At 48.3% G+C, this 17,428-nt stretch overlaps 1 protein-coding gene across 3 annotated transcripts in view; it reads right to left on the reverse strand.

The window, feature by feature from the left end:
• The window catches only part of TRAPPC9 (trafficking protein particle complex subunit 9), a 568,190-nt gene that overhangs the window by 501,070 nt on the left and 49,692 nt on the right, over positions 1-17,428 (reverse strand). For all 3 annotated transcript variants that reach the window (XM_047842486.1, XM_047842485.1, XM_047842487.1), the window contains one exon: positions 10,182-10,307. In XM_047842486.1, the coding sequence (XP_047698442.1) occupies positions 10,182-10,307 (126 nt within the window). The remainder of the gene's footprint in view (positions 1-10,181; positions 10,308-17,428) is intronic.

Here is a 17,428-nt window from a genome sequence, read left to right on the forward strand (position 1 = left end):
GTTCGAGCCCCGCGTCAGGCTCTGGGCTGATGGCTCAGAGCCTGGAGCCTGTTTCCGATTCTGTGTCTCCCTCTCTCTCTGCCCCTCCCCCGTTCATGCTCTGTCTCTCTCTGTCCCAAAAATAAATAAACGTTGAAAAAAAATAAATAAATAAAATAAAGTACGTCTTCACGTTCAGCGAGCAACATGGCGGGGTCCTCAGGGATGAAGGATTTTATGAAAATGCTCAGCTCGGGGACAGGTGTCCTTGGTGAGCGCCACAGCCACGCAATCCGGCTCACTCGTGCCACCTGACTGGGATGCTCCAAAGGCGCTTCAACCTCCACCTGCGCAGAGCCGTCCCCACGGTCCTCCTCCCACAGCTGTCCTCCTTGGGGCCCCTGGCCGCCTGCCCCCACGGGCACACACACCTCCCCACCCCCCCGCCCGGAGCTCAGCATCGTCCTCGCACCCCCAGCTCCCTCACAGCCTGTGATCAGGGACCACTTCCTATCAAGCGTACCTCCCCCGACAGCCGTTCGCCAACACGCGGCCTGAAACGGGCACCGTGCCGCGCACCGCACACGCGTTAGCTCGCTGACACTTCACGACAGGCCCGGGGCATCAAGGCGTTAGCAGTCCAACTGATTAGAGAAATTCTGTTTCCTCAAGTGAGCCGTCCAGGTCACACAGCTACTAGGTGGCAGAGCTAGGATGAAGCCCCACTTGACAGCCAAACCTCAAAGCCACCTCCTCTAAGTCACCCCATCACCTCCTGCCCAGCCTTCCACAGGTTTCCAAGCATTCTACCCACAAAGAATGATCCTTCACAGCACAGTAGGCCCTGGCTTAAAGTCCTCAGGCTGTACACGGGAGGCTGCACACAGCCCACAAAGCCTGTGGCGGTCGGCTTCCTGTCACCTCCCCCGTGCGCCTCCCGCACGCCTGTCCAGCCGGCTCTGTGTACCTCAGACTCTAAGCGCTCACCCTCCCTCCCACCTTGGGGCTCCCCGCTTGCTAATCCTCTGGCCCAGAATTCAAATTCTGTAGAACCCTGGACTCCCGCGCAGGAGTACCGTACCACGTAAATCTCAATCACACAGTGGACTCCACGGTCACCCTCTTTGACACGGACCCAGGGTCAGCTCTCAGAAAAAGGCTTTCGTGGGAGGAACCCAGATCTCGTTCTTTATGTGACTTCTACCCATTGAGCCGTAGTCAGCGCTCGTGGCTCTGTTTCAACAGATGACTGGCAAAACATTTAGTAAGCTCACCTCAGCGGGCCATGACGAGCATATTAGAAAATATCAAATTGGCTGTGCCTACAAATGCAGCCAACCAACACGGCCATGGGGGAGAGAGCCCTCGTTCTCACAAGTGCCGTTCGATCATTTACACCTGGAGGTGTTTAATAAACACAAGCGCTAATCAGTCAAGCTCCCGAACATGACCCTCTTCAAAGACATACGAATCAGGTTTCGAGTACAGCACTCTTACACGAAATTTATTTTGGAACAGATAGCCCTAAGCTACTCTATGCATCTGACTCAAAGCATCTGACTAAATTCACCCAAAGGATTAAGGTGAATCCATCCTGCATAAGCTCCCAGTAGGACCCACACGGTGCCCCACCCAAGGGTCTGATTTCTCGCCATCACATCATGTGCTCGGGTAGCTTAACCTGAGTCTGGGTTTCTCGTTTATAAAATGGGGGGAAAGAGGCAATTGCGAATAGATTCATTTAACAGATATAGATCTGGCACTTACTGTGAATAAAATCCTAGGAATACACAGATAAATGCCCTCAGGAAGCTCAGCCTTTCCATTTACAATAGCATTGAAAAGAATAAAATAATGAAATATATTTAACGAAAATGCATAAGACCCGTACACTGAAAACAACAAAACACCACTGAAAGAAATTTTTAAAGACCTAAACATATGGAAGACACCTCATGTTCATGGGATGGAAGGCAATATAAAGACGTCAAAACTCCCCGAAGTGATCTACAGATTCATCCCGATCCCTATCAAAATGCCAGCTGGCTTCCTTGGAGAAACTGGCACGCTGACCCCAAAATTCACACAGAAGTTCGAGGGACCCAGAATAGCTGAAACAATCTTGAAAAGGAAGAGCAAAGATAGAGGACTCACACTTCCCAACTTCAAAACTTACTACACAGCTACTGTGATCAAGTCAGTATGGCACTGGTACAGATGGACACATAAATCAGTAGAATAGAATCTAAAATCCAGAAAAAAACCTTACACTTACAGTCATTTTTCCACAAGGGGGCCAAGACCAATCAGTGGGAGAAGGATGTGTAGTCCACAGAGGGCGCTGGGACAACTGGGTGTCTACCTGCCACAGAAGGAGTCTGCGCCCAACTGTGTACCATCAAAATTAACTCAAAATGGACTCACCGACCTAAATGTAAAAACTAAACCCATCAACTTCCCAGAAGCAAACGGTAAATCTCTGTGACATTGGATCAGGCTACGTTTTCCTAGACGCAACACCAAGAGCATGAGTGACAAAACAAGCAACAGGTAAACTGACTTCATTAAAATTAACATCCATGCTGCAAAGGACATCATCAGCAAAGTGAAATGACAATCCACAGCAAGGGAGAAGACTTGTGCAAAGTGTCTATCTGATAAGAGACTAATATCCAGGATACAGAGCGAGCTCTTACAAGTGAATAATAAAAAGAAAACAAAACCCAATTTCCCAAAAACTGGCAAAGAATTTACGCACAAACAGCCCATCAGTACACGAAAAGATACTCAACGTCATTAGCCATCAGGGAAATGCAAACCAATGACACAACACTACACACCCAGCAGGACGGTTATAACCAAAAAATGGACAATAACAAGCATCAGCACGGATGTGAAGACAATGCCGGTGGACACGTACAATGGGGCAGCTGCCTTGGAAAACTGTCTGGTAATTCCTCAGAAGGTTAAACACAGAGTCGCTGGATGACCCAGCAACTCCTCCTTGGCATATACACCCAACGGAACTGAAGACACATGTCCTCATGAAAACTTGCACATCAGTGTTCATAGCGGCATTCTTCATGACAGCCAAAGATGGAAACAACCCGATTTCCATCAACTGATGAATGAATAAGCAAAATGGGGCCTATCCACACTGTGGGAGACTATCCAGCCCTGAGACAAGAAGGAAGCACGGGTTCCTGCTGCAACATGGATGAACCTTGAACACGTTATGCCCAGGGACCCAGCCAGACACACAAAGACCAATACTAAACTTCTAGGTGAGAAGTACGTAAGCGTTCATTGTACGACTCTCATAACTTTTCCAAAGGTTTAAAATCTTTCAAAATAAAGTGGATTACACATTAAAAACACAAAGTAAGGGCATCTGGGGTGGCTGGCTAGTCAGTTAAGCATCGGACTCTCGATTTTGGCTCGGGTCATGACCTCACAGTTCACAAGATGGAAGCCTGTGTGGGGCTCTGTGCTGACAGCACGGAGCCTGCTTGAGATTCTCTCTTCCTCTCTCTCTGCGTCTTCCCCATTTGCACGTGCTCTCTCTCTCTCTCTCTCTCAAAATAAATAAATAAACCTTAACAATACAAAGTAATTTCTCATAGGAGGGTTTTAAGGATTAAAGGTAGAAGCACGCGTAAAGCTCTCAGCATGATGCCATGCACGTCCGCACGTGGTCACTGCTGTCACTGCCACTGGAGGAGGGGTCCCAACGCCCACGAGCACTGCATTCGTCACCGCTGTCTCGCGTCTGCCGTCAACAGACGTTAGCGGGGCCTGCCCTCTGACAAGCGTGCGTGGCCCAGCGACCACAGAGATGACTAAGACAGTCCCTGCACTGGACTCCGCAGGCATTACCAGACTTTCTTAGTAGAGACTTAGCACTTTAATGGCGGCTCCGTTTTTAAGCAACTACCAGGGCAAGTAGCTTCGAATTTTGAAGAGCCATTCTGTTTATGCATTTACTTACATTCTGCCCCATTCTAAAAAAAAAAAAAAAAAAAAAAAAAACTAAATCAGCTTTGTAAACACAACTTAGCAACAACAACAAAAAGACAAAAGTGGGGCGAAGAGAAAGTGAGGGGTGCACAGTTAAATGAAACCAGGGGAGGTAAATCGTAACGCGGGCCACGACGTGTGTACCATGATTCAAAGCGGACAACAGATTCTGACAGCTGACGCGGAAGAGACGAGCTACAAGAGCCCGGCGCCCACGACACAAAGATCTGTGTCAGCTGCTGGCCCGTCCCCACGCGGGAAGCTCTGCCACAGCCTTCTCACCTCGGAGCGCCATTCTCAGTGCCCTCGAGTTAAATGCAACCGCGTGCGAGGCACCGTCTCTGTCTCTGACTCTCCCCCGGTGTCAGCCCCCGCCCTGTGTCCTCACTTCACTGGGCTCCCATGCCAACGAGTGAGGCCGACCCCGTGGCCTGGAGGGCGGCTCCTCCCCTGGAGCCCAGTTGGCGGTAGGGCCCCCCACCCCCCGTCTGCTCTGCTCCCTTCTCCGCAGCCTTGACTTCTCACCAAGACATTTCCTCCTATGCCTGCTGCCCACAAAACCCCTCTGCCATATCCAAGAACGCCGTGCCGTATCGTGTTCAATCAGAAATTTCTCCGTTCCCTCTCGCCTTTCCCTTCTCCGGGAAGGAACTCGACTTTCCTCCCTCCCCACACAACCATTTCTTTTCCTTTCGAGAGCTGTGAATCCCCCACGCGCCATCCGGAAAGCCGGGTGCCCTGCTGGCCAGGACTGACACGTCTCGGCCTCACCTAGGCTGTAACTTTACACTTTCCCCTTCTGTCTTAAAAAGCCTCTCCTGAATCTCCCCATCCCTCTGATTTGGGGCTTAATTTGACATAAAGTTCTGAGGTTACAATTATCATGTGCATATCTGCCCGCTTTTACTGGGTTTCCTTAGCAACAGCTTCATTAAGGAACTGTACCAGACGTTTAAAGAGGCTGTTCTATCTGAACGGAGTAGCCTGCACAAAATTCAAATGGCTCTGAGGAAAAAACTAACCAGAGACAAAGCAGTCGCGGATCATGAGCCAAAATGTTCTTCAAGCGGCCCAGAATCATTCCTGAGCATCAGGTCTGTGGCAGGCATCAGTGCTGGGATGACTGCACACTGGCCCCACAGCACGCTCGCCAATCTGGTAAGCTGCTGGGCTTTCTCCAAGTTTCTCAAACAATTTCTTACTACCACTTTCTCTTCTTGTCACCATTTTCTACTAATTAAGAAATTAATTTCAGCCACCTGGGTTGTCTGGGGAAAGCTCTGCGATGCAGTTCACGGACCTCAGACTTCAGAGTCACAACCAACTACGTTTAAATACCGGTGGTGGTGTTTACGAGGCAATCCCGGCACGGGCACGCAGCCAACTGGTGTCCTCAACTTGCTCTTGCCTACAACTGGCTACAGTAAACCACTTCGCAAAGTTGCTATGATGACACGGTCAACATCTCTTCACGCCTAGTTCAGGGCCCGTAATAAGCTGGCTGCGTAATTAGTTTCAGGTATACTCAGGGAGTTTCAGTTCACCTGATGACGGGGATGCTCTCCCTCTCCCTTGTCCCCGCCTGGTAACAGAACTTCTGTCGCTGGGATCAATGCCACCAGAGCAGCCTGGCGAGAACATTCCCCAGCTCTGCATGATGAAGCACGTCCTTTTCCGCTGTAGAACCGCTCACGGTCGGTAGCCATTTATTTTGTGTATGTCTCCTGCCTGCTTCCCCCCCTAGACTCTACACTCAAGCGGTACAGTAAGCCCAACCATGTCTGTCCTGTCACCCACTAAATATTCTAGGGCTCGCAGACGGCAACACGGCACCTGGCCTCTGCTAGGGAAGGTCGTGTGAAGGAAAGTGTCAGCAAGCATGCTTTCCAGAGGCCCCTTCACCGCTGAGCTTGGGATCTGACTCTGGACACGTTACATAACCCTTCTCTAGCCTGAGGCTCCTCTTGAATAAATAGGAATAACTGCACTTAAGTACCCAGGGTTATGAGAAGTAGTAACAAATTCACAACCTAGGAAAGAGCCTCAACAAACATGAGCTGCCTTTATTGCTCCGATCCACGACCGATGGGGCAGACACATATACAGAGCGCTTTCTATGCGCCGAGCGGTATGTTGAAAGCACTCGCCGTGTATTACAGTAACGTAATGTACACTTACAACAAACCCGGGAAGAAGCAAACAGTATCCTTCCCGTCTACAGACTCGCAAACAGGCTATGGGAGGTCACACGTTAGTCCAGGGTCCCGCGGCAAGGAAAACAACGGCAGGAACCCAGGTCTGGGGTGCCAGGACTGGCAGCCCTTCCCTGACTGCTACCATTTGCCTATGACGCCCACGCATCCAAGACACAAGTGTGTGCTACCATTCGCTATGAGAGACAATTATCGCAAACCCCTTGCACAAACAACGTTAAGAAATGACACGTCCCTGGACCCAAACACGAGGAATTCTGCAGAAACCCTCCCCAGCACCACTAGATTCAAGCATGTTTCTTATCTGTTTCTATGTCTGCACAGGGCTTCTTAAAGCAGAAAGTACCTACGAGACTCGTTACCTCCGTTCCTTTCAAACCTTCCACAGTGGCCAAAACCACTGCCAGGAATAAATACAACTCATCGGTTCTCCAATGGCACCCATGTGATCAAGAACCGAAAGCCTATTCCATTTCAGAAAAACCCGGGACCCTTTCTTTTCTCGCTATTCTAAAGTCCCAGCAGAGCTCACTATTTTGCTGCCCCGGCAAGCACACATGGAGAGGCGTCAGCTGTGGCAAAGTGTCGTGTCGGGGGAAACTGAAAGGGCCGCGCCCCAGAGCACCTCACGGCACTCACCCCAACACGCGTGTCTCTGCTGACCTCTGGTGCTGTCCCTGAGGACCGAGCCAAGGGGCAGAGGGCCGTTCCACCAGCACCAACTTCCCACGCGTCGTCAGCAGCAACGCTTTCTTTTACGAAAGATGTGTACTCCTACGGCCACCTGCAAAGACGGCGTCCCGGCAAGCCAGAATCGCCGGCATTCATCTGCGAGGCGGCTCCGGCCACACGGCCCAGCGAGCGAGCGTTAAGGCCTCCGGGGGCCTCCCCCGACCCTGCCCCCGGCACCCAGCCCGAGGTCCCGTGGCTTCAGGTCTTCTGGTGACCGCTGGAAAGCGCGGCCCACCCTCCGCTCTGCCCCCCCCCCCCCCCCCGAGGTGACAGCAGCAGGGCAGCTGCAGGGAAGACACCACGACGCTCCCGGACACGGCGCAGCAACTCTACACCGAGCCCCCCAACCACCGCGAGGGCCTGCTCCCCCGTCGCGTCACAAAGGAAGATACTGAAACACAGCGATTCTGCGGAAGGTTGCACAGCGAACCAGGGGTAAAGCCAGGACTGAGCCCAAGCCTGTCTGACTGCCCTCCACTCCTGCACGACTCCTCAGCGTGAATTCCCACAAGGGCCCCCACCCCCCTGATGAGCCCGTGTCTCCACACTCACTCCGGACCCACGACAGGGTCTGGCCCCGGCCTGCCTCCTGAGCGTCTCCCCTCTGCGGTCCCTCAGGGACAAAATCCCTCGGGCCAGGAGCGACCGCCACTCAACAGCTCGGAGTCTCTGGGGTGCCGTTTCCCTGACACCAAATGGCCCCAAACAAAATGGTGGGATTTTTCTTCTTTCGGTTTGTCTGTACTGGGTTTACTGGCTCTCCTCTGTTTCTGTCTCTCCCTTCCGTGTCAGGCCTACAGCTGCTGCTTCTTACTGGCTCCAGCAGCCTCCGTCTACACCTGAGCTAAGAAATCACTGCGCGGGGTGTCTGTGGGACTCAGTCGGTAGAGCATGAGACTCTTGATCTCAAGGTCGTTAAGTTCAAGCCCGACACTGGGTGTGGAGCCTACTTACAAAAAAAAAAAAAAAAAAAAAAAAAAAAGAGCCCTGATGCCTATTCTCGTTCAAAACATAAACTGATTCTAGTCTCTCTCCCCCTCCCACCCCCGAGCCTCCCCCTCCCCCTCGCCTGAGCCTCAGCCCACCTATCTAACAGGCTTCCCGTCACACCCACGGCCGGGTCTGTCACCTCTGCTCCAAAGCACCCTCCACAGCCCCCCTCTCAGAGCACAGCGCGACCTCGACCTCGCAGCCACAGCCTGGGTGGCGTCCAGCCGACCCTCACGCAGTCGTCACCACTCCCTTTTCACCACCCACGCGTGTTGGCTGTCCTGCCTCTCAGCTGGGAGCATCAGGACTGCTCACCAAGCACTCTTCCCCACCTGAGACAAGGGGATCCTGTCATTCCCATGCCTCCAAGCCCTTTCCTTTAAAACCCACTGTCAGGGGCGGGTGGGAAGCTCAGTCGGACGAGCGTCCGACTTCGGCTCAGGTCATGATCTCGCGTTCATGGGATGGAGCCCCGCGTCGAGCTCTGTGTCGACAGCTCGGTGCCTGGAGCCTGCTTCGGATTCTGTGTCTCCCTCTCTCTCTTCCCCTCCTCCACTCATGCTTTCACTGTCTCTCTCTCTCAAAAATAAATAAATACTAAATAAATAATAAACATTAAAAAAAATTTTAGGGGTGCCTGGGTGGCTCGGTCGGTTGAGCGTCCGACTTCGGCTCAGGTCATGATCTCACACTTTGTGGGTTCGAACCCCGCGTCGAGCTCTGTGCTGACAGCTCGGAGCCTGGAACCTGCTTCCAGTTCTGTGTCTCCCTCTTTCTGCCCCTCCCCTGCTCACTCGCTCTCTCTGGCTCTCTCAAAAACTAAATAAACATTTAAAAAAAAATTTTTTTTTAAATAAATAAAACCCACTGTTGGGAGAATACACTGCAAACCCTTCACCTGGCCAGAAAGACCTCCATTTCTGACTTGGGCCCCCTCCCTCAAGCTCCCTCTCCAGCCTGTCTCCATCTGGCCTGGTTCCTTCCAGGGAACATGCCGTCTCAGATTTCAGACTCACTCCTGCTGAGCCATCCTCCTGGAATGCTGGTCCCCCCTCCTCCTCTCCTGGCTATCTCCTATCCAGCCTTCCTGCCCCAGCTTGAACCTCCCTGCCTCAGACGGCCCCTGACCCCACACCCTCCACCACCACCAAACTAGCTCAAATCGGTTTGCCACACTCCCTTGTCCCCTGTTTTTCAGTCACCCCACCAACGGAGGTCCACCTTTGCCATGAGGCTGTCAGCTCGAGGAGGGCAGAACCTGCCTTCTCCCCACCCCTCCCCCCCCCAGCACAGCCTGTGCTCAGCAAAGAGCTTTGCCACTAGTTACCTGTGTCCCACTCCCAGCCAAAGGTCCTTATAGAAGCTGCTGAACTTTGAGACTGGGTGGCCCCGTCCATACAAATCCAAGTTAAATTAGCTAAATGTCTCCAATCTTTCTAGACTACCAACTTTGTGATTTTGCATTAGCAACCTACAACTAAATGTTCTAATGACTTCATTTTATTAAAATCATATCCAGATGCAGACTGAGTGGTATTTCTTGAGTGCCTACTGTGTACCATGAGCTGTCCACAGAACTTTCCCAGACTTTGTGTTTTAGAAACCTAACGACCCAGCCCGGGTTACAAATGGCAGTCGCGCCACAAGGGACCAGAGTGAAGCAACAGGCAGAGCTGGACCAAGGTCACGACGCTGGCAAGAGACAGAGTGGTTTCTCTACTCAAGAAAAATTTTGAAGGGCAGAAAACTCTGAATGTGGGGGGCACCTGGGTGGCCCAGTCGACTGAGTGTCCGACTCTTGATTTTGGCTGATGTCATGGGACTGGCCCCCACATTGGGCTCCACACTGAGTGTGGGTCCCTCTTGGTATTCTCTCTCTCCCTCTCTCCCTCCCTCTCTCTCCCTCTCTCCCTCCCTCCCTCCCCCTCTCCCTCCCTCTCTCTCTCTCCCCCTCTCCCTCCCTCCCTCTCTCTCCCCCTCTCCCTCCCTCCATATCTCTCCCCCTCTCCCTCCCTCTACCCCTCTCCCCTGCTCACATGTGCTCTCTCTCTAAAATTTAAGAAAAAGAAAAGAAAAATCAGAATTCTGAAAGTAAAGTATCATAACGTAAAGCAGTATTTAGGACACCGAGTTCTGGCTGCAGACTTCACACCACACTGAGTCCTAGCAGCAGGGTCGCAACAGGCTCCAGGAGAGCTGCGCTAACCCTTCCACGCACCGCACCCGCCTGTCAGGAAGACGTGCACCCACCTGTCGGAGATTAATGTAAACCGCGTTCTGGAGAAATTCTGAAGCATCCATGCTCCGCTTCTGAATGGCAAGGACTCGCACAGCCTTGACACACGCTTCTAACTCAATCACTCCGGCATTCTTGTACTGTAGGATACAAAGGGGGATCCTCATCAAAAAATGAAGATTTTCTACCGTATCGTAAAGCCTATATACCACGGGGAACGCGGGGACCCTTCAGGGCACCTCCCCGAGTTCCAGGACCTAACAGTCCCTCCCAAGGGGGGGCGGGTGGAGAGCAGAGAGGGAGGACCGTATTGGGGGAAGTCTTATCACGCCACACTGTGTGGCTCGGAGCCTGGAGCAGGCTGCTGAGTGGCCCCTGGACCCCGACCCAGTGCCCTCCCTCCAGCACCCTTTGCCCCGCCAAGGCTGCACCACAGAAACTCTGCACACTAGCTGTCGGCCTGTTTTCTTTTCCACTCCAACCGGTTTTGTTTTCTTTCTAAGTATCCCGAGCTGAAGTGATTTTCAATGGCAGTATCTGCAGAAACTTGCAGTTGAAGAAAAGTTTAACAGAGATAAATCCATGTACACCAGGGCCTAAAGACCACCCGGGGGGAGGAGGTCCCTCACAGATACTCCTACAGAGGCATCAAACACTGGAGTCCCCCCTTTCCATCAACAAGTATTTACCGAGACCCCCATGGGCCCAGCAGGCAGAAATGCTCGGGAGAATGCAGTCTGTCCACCTACCAATTGTTACAAAGGTCACGTTTCTTACTAAAAGTATTTTTATAAGGTAGAAAAAGAAAGTGCTGTGCTGTTAGGGCAGCCTCCTTCTTCCCTCTTTTCAAGTATGTAACACGTACGTAATTCGTGGCACGGGACAAAAACCACCACGCACAATCATGAGGAGAAACTCTGCTTCCCTAACTGGCAACACTGAAGTCAGAAATCACCAATTTTTACATACCATTTAACAGCACAACAATAAACTCACAGAAGGACTTTATTCCACTGAAATTAAATGACTTCTTTTCCTTCAAAACCCTTGAAACAACTTCCATGTAAGTGGCAATAAAAGCCAACTCCATTTTTTTCACAAATGTTTATGTTACACTTACATATTTTTAATTATATTATAAAGATTTAAACTGCAATCATAAAAAAATTGCTCTTACATCAGTAGAAAGATATCCACAATCAGCAGGGATTAGGTAAAGAATGGACCATTACTAAAAACCTCCATACCTGCTCTCTATAAGCATTCTCCCGGAACAAAAATTCTGGAATGCAGGGACCAAGCCCCGTTCTCACTACTGAGTCCTTACTAAGGACTGTCCTACCAGCATAGATCCCAGCATAGCATTGTATAATCAATACTTCAGGAATAAATGAGGGAACTCTCTCATTCAATTCTAAAACAAAAACCCTAAAATAAATATTATCCTTATGTTAGGTTCTAAAATGAGACTTAAAAAAGTAAAGTTTCTGGGGCGCCTGGGTGGCGCAGTCGGTTAAGCGTCCGACTTCAGCCAGGTCACCATCTCGCGGTCCGGGAGTTCGAGCCCCGCGTCAGGCTCTGGGCTGATGGCTCGGAGCCTGGAGCCTGTTTCCGATTCTGTATCTCCCTCTCTCTCTGCCCCTTCCCCGTTCATGCTCTGTCTCTCTCTGTCCCAAAAATAAATAAAAACATTGAGAAAAAAAATTTAAAAAAAAAAAAAAAGTAAAGTTTCTTGGGGCGCCTGCGTGGCTCAGTCAGTTGAGCATCTGGCTTCGGCTCGGGTCATGATCTCACGGTTTGTGAGTCCGAGCCCCGCGTCGGGCTCTGTGCTGACAGCTCGGAGCCTGGAGCCTGTTTTGGATTCTGTGTGTCTCCCTCTCTCTCTGCTCCTCCCCTGCTCATGCTCTGTCTCTGTCTCTGTCTCTGTCTCTCTCTCTCTCTCTCTCAAAAATAAATAAACATTAAAAAAAATTAAAAAAAAAAAAAAAGGAAAGTTTCTTGCCCAAGGTTACAAAGCGAGTATCTGGTGGAGACAGGGTTTGAATTGCGTCCATCTGACCCCACAACAACCGGTGGAGACAAGGTTTGAATTGCGTCCATCTGACTCCAGAACTAATACGGAGCAAACATGCCATTAGGAACCAAGTGACCTACCAGGGTCGGGCCTGGTTAGTACTTGGATAGGAACCAAGTGACCTTCACTTGAGAGGCCACAGGAACATAGCTAAAGGTAGGTAAACACCGAGAACTCTGCCCGACACCATAGCTCAAGCGTGGAGGGTCCTCTGCCTCCCAATCCAGCCGTCACTGTGTGACTTCAATCGAGTCACGTACCCTCTCTGGGCTTTAGTCTCTCACCTATGAAAAAGTATGAGGCTATATGCTCTCTAAAGTTCCTTCCAACTATAAATACGATGACACCAATGTCTCAGGAGAATGTCTATGTCTCCATTTCATTTCTTCTAACAAAAGAGAATTTCCTTGGCCACAAATCAGAAATCGAATAAAAAATCATTTGTGAAGCCACCAAGAATCTGCTTACAAGATTTCACTATCACTCACCGTGAATGAAAACCGAAAGATGGTGCCTCTCCCTTGGTAAGTGAGAGGCAGCCTGACGTGTGTGTGCATGTGTGTGCGTGTGCACGTGTGTGTGTGCGTGTGTGCACGTGTGTACAAATCAAATACGATCAAATCAAATTGGAGAAGTATACAGAGATTCTTATACCACTGTCGTCTCATGGTGGGGGAGGGCGTAAAGGAGGAAAGACAAGGAGCTAAGAGGAAAACGAGGCAAATGAACAGAACTACAACCAGAGAAAGGAAGATATCACTTGCGCTGCCTGCTTGCATCACATACACAATATTAGGAACGGGCTTCTCCCCAGACGTCTCATTGAGCACATACTCAATGGAGGAAGGACAGACGATGACCGTTTTTTTATTGAGCAATACAAACGGTCTGCCCCGGTAGCAGGCATTTTACATGTATAAATTGTTTACTCTGATTAAAAACTCGATGCAGGGGTGCCTGGGGGACTCAGCCAGTTAAGCGTCTGACTCTTGATATCTATCGGCTCAGGTCATGATCTCACGGTTCATGGGATCGAGCCCCGCATTGAGCTCTGTGCTGACAGCACGGAGCCCGCTCAGGATTCTCTCGCTCCTTCTCTCTCTGCCCTTCTCCCACTATCTCACATGCTCTCTCTCTCTTGCTCTCACTCTCTCAAAATAAATAAACATTTAAAAAATTTTTTTTTTAATCTTGATGCAATAGGCCTTAACCTCGCCATTTGAGAGAAAAGAAACCCGGGGCTGAGAGAGCATACAAAGGAAATGAGGTCAGACGGCACAGACACAGTGGAGGAGAGACTCAAATCCAGTTCTGTCTTCCTCCGGAGGCTGCTCCTTCCACTCTGGGGACTGGAAAACTCAAGACCCACGGCCACCTGGCTCCCCTGCTGTGCCCACGGCAGACAAGTCTCTCCCACCGAGAAGTCTCGAATTCTCACTAACACAGTGCTGTGGGCAGCCACTAACTTTCCATCAGATATGGCTGGGGAAGAGCCATCCACCTGCCATGCCCGCAGGGCTCTGCCACAAAGGCAGGAGAGCCTGGTTCCTGTGCACGTTCAGAGCCTTCCCTGGTCTAACCCTGGCTCCTTCTGCTTCTCTAGTCCAAAGACAGTCACCAAACTGCTAGAATTAGTTACACGAGCCACGTGACTTCTCTCCATCTGTCTGCCCACCTACAGAACTTAGCTATGATCATTTTGATAATCTTGGAAACAAAGTTTAAAAGACAGAAAAGAAAGGAGTTTGAAAAAAGTACTTAATATTTAAGATTTTTCAACAGCCAGTTACAAAATGAATATTAAAACCTCAATCTGCCTTTCTACATTTCAGCTATAAGCAGTTCAAAAATATAATGGCAAAAATCTCATCCACCAAATTAACAAAAACACATGCAATAACTAGAAATAAACTTAAAAACAATGCTCACGTTCTCTACGAAGAAACCTGCAACTCTGTATTGCGGGACTTAAAATAAGATGTGTGAGTGCAGAGACATTAACATATTCGACAGAGACAGTAATTTTGCAAAGATAGGAGTTCTCCTAAAAATAATTCAAAACTTACTTCAAGCCCCATGAAAATTCCAAACTGTTTCGTGTGTGTGTGTGTGTGTATGTGTGTGTGTGTGTGAGATGAACGAAATATTTCAGGATTCTTGAGGAATTATTACTCATAATACTAGCCAAGAAAATCTAGGATGGGAGGAAGGGATTTTAAAGAAAAGAAGACACACTAGTACATATTAAAGAAACCACAGGAGATAAAATATCATGATGCCGGAGTAAGAAAAGAAATTCGTAGAAAGGAATAAAAAGCTCAGAATTAGACTCCAATATATGTATGTATTCAGTGTAAGTGGGATTTCAAATCAGAGACAAAAAGTCTGAATTCCATAAATTGTGGTGGAACAAGGAGATAGTAACCTGGAAAAAATAAATGCTATTTCTGTGTCATAATGTACACAAAATAAATTACAGGTAAGGAGATAAATATTTTAAAATGCTAACCTCATCAAATACAATACTTTCCGTATACTTAACTCCGCTTATCCTCACCACAACACTTTCAGATAGGTACTATCATCATCCCCATTTTAAAGATTAAAAAAAAAAAAAATGAGGATGGGGCTCCTGGGTGGCTCAATCAGTTAAGCATCGGACTCTTGATTTCGACTCAGGCCATGGTTCATGAGCTCAAGTCCCACATCAGGCTCTGCACTGAGAGTGGGGAGCCTGCGTGGGATTCTCTCTCTCTCCGTCCCTCTGTCACTCGTACGTACTCTCTTTCTCAAATAAATAAACTTTGTTATAAAAAAAAAAAACTGAAGAAAAGAGTTCCATGTTATTGTTAAGGTATTTCTAAGCATAATACCAAAGGTAAAAACCCAAAAGGAAAAAATTTACTATATTAGAAACATGTTTTGACCACAAAAAGAAAAAGAAAAGAAAAGCTCCTGAACAAAATCAAAGGCAAGCAACCTTAGGAAACAGATTAGTAATAGGCGTCAATGAAAGAAAAGAAGCTGGTATTCACCATATATAAAGAGCTATGACAGAGCAACAAGAAAAACACCCTAACTTAAATGTGTACAAAGGACACAAATGGGTAATTCATATAAGAAACATAAATGCTATGAAGCAAAAACTGTCCAATATCTCACTGGTAATCAAATCCAAACTAAAACAATGGGAAGTTACTTTCACCCATCACGGTGACAAATACTCTGAAAGGATACAACAGCTGGTGTTTGTGACAGAGCAGACTGTTACCCTTTTGGCACGACACTATGGCAATGTGTAAGTAAACTCTAAAAACACCATGTATGCTCTTTGACCCAAGTTCACTTCTCCAAGTCCACCCAAGTACTATCTCCTTAAAAAATAATAATAAAAAAATAAATCAGTCCAAAAAGATTTCTCTACCAGGGCGTTTATCACAGCACTGTTTACAACTGTGGCAAGGAAAACTGAAATGAACTAATATTCATAGAAGAGAATCAGTTAAATAAATCTATACCTTTTCATACCCTATTGGAGAAGGAATTTGGGGAGTAACTTGAAAGTAACTTATCACAAGTGTAAATGTCATATCCAGTGATTAAATTCCCAGAAATCTTTTTTTATTAATTTTCAAGATTTAATTTTTGTATTTTTGAGAGAGCGTGAGTGGGGGAGGGTCAGAGAGAGAGGGAGACACAGAATCCAAAGCAGGCTCCACACTATCAGTGCAAAGTCAGGCACGGGGCTCGAACCCACGAACCCTGAGATCATGACCTGGGCCAAACTTGGACGCTCAACCAACTGAGCCACACAGGAGCCCGAAATTTCCAGAAATCATAACGAAAGGGATAATCACACAAGAATATATGTACAAGAATGTTCACTGATGCATTTTTTTCCTAACAGGGGAAAGTGAGAAAACCTAAGCATCCATCAAAAGGTAAGAATTTAGGAAATCAGAGCAAGCAGTGAGCTCTGTGGGAGCAGGCATTTCACTTTGCTCTAGGTGTTGTCTACTCCCCATGTTGGGTTCCTGATGGCCTCTTACAAAAGTGTTGACAAATGACTACATCCACACTTTAGAAGACTTTCCACCAGAGGGGCGCCTGGATGGCTCAGTCAGCGAAGCGTCCAACCTCAGCTCAGGTCATGATCTCACGGTTTGTGAGTTTGAGCCTCACATCAGGCTCTGTGCTGACAGCTCAGAGCCTGGAGCCTACTTAGGATTCTGTGTCTCCCTCTCTCTCTGCCCCTCCCCCTCTCACACGCTATCGCTATCTCTCTCTCTCTCTCTCTCTCTCAAAAATAAATAAACATAAAAAAAAAAAAACATAGAAGACTTTCCACCCTATCTGAAAGAATCAAGCAGGTTTGCAGTGGGAGGACATCTGGGATGAATCTGTGAGTGAATAAAGCAAGTTGCAGAATAACACATGAGGCATAATCTCATCTTCCTAAATAAGAGATATACATACACACACATATGCATTTCACAGGCATAAAGGTCGCAAGAGAGATGTACCAAATTGTTAACGGCTGTTACTCTAAGAAACAAGGGTAGGAGAGGTGGGCGGGCTTCATCTTCTGCTTTTGCTACCGCTCTTCTACACAGCTTGACTTCTTGTTTTCAGTATTTCAGAAAGTAGATATGAAATTTAAATTTTTTTTTTTTTTAAATCCAAGAGTCACCTGGGTAGCTCATTTGCTTAAGCATCTATCTGCCTTTGGCTCAGGTCACAGTCTCCCGGTTCGTGGGGTCGAGCCCCGTGTCGGGCTCTGTGCTGACAGCCTAGCCTGGAGCCTGCTTCGGATTCTGTGTCTCCCTCTCTCCCTGCCCCTCCCCTGCTGATGCTATGTCTGTCTCTCAAAAATAAATAATAAAATTTAAATAAATAAATAAATAAACCTAGAGTATTAAGAAGGGTGCATCCAAAAGATGGAATGCCGCCCACGTCACTAAAAATCAGGCCGTGGAAGGTTTAACTACAGAGACACGCCACATGAAAAATGCAGGTCTCCACACAGTAAGTATAGGATGCTCACCGTTTTTCATAATATAGGCAATATATGTTGACAGAAAGACCAGAAAATAGATATTAAAATGTTAAAATGGTTATCTCCGAGTAGTGGGGCTATGATCGTCCTTTTTCCCCTTTTTCCAAATATTAAATTCACACTATTATGAA

Source organism: Prionailurus viverrinus, chromosome F2, assembly GCF_022837055.1.
Source record: "Prionailurus viverrinus isolate Anna chromosome F2, UM_Priviv_1.0, whole genome shotgun sequence".
Lineage (NCBI taxonomy): Eukaryota > Metazoa > Chordata > Mammalia > Carnivora > Felidae > Prionailurus > Prionailurus viverrinus.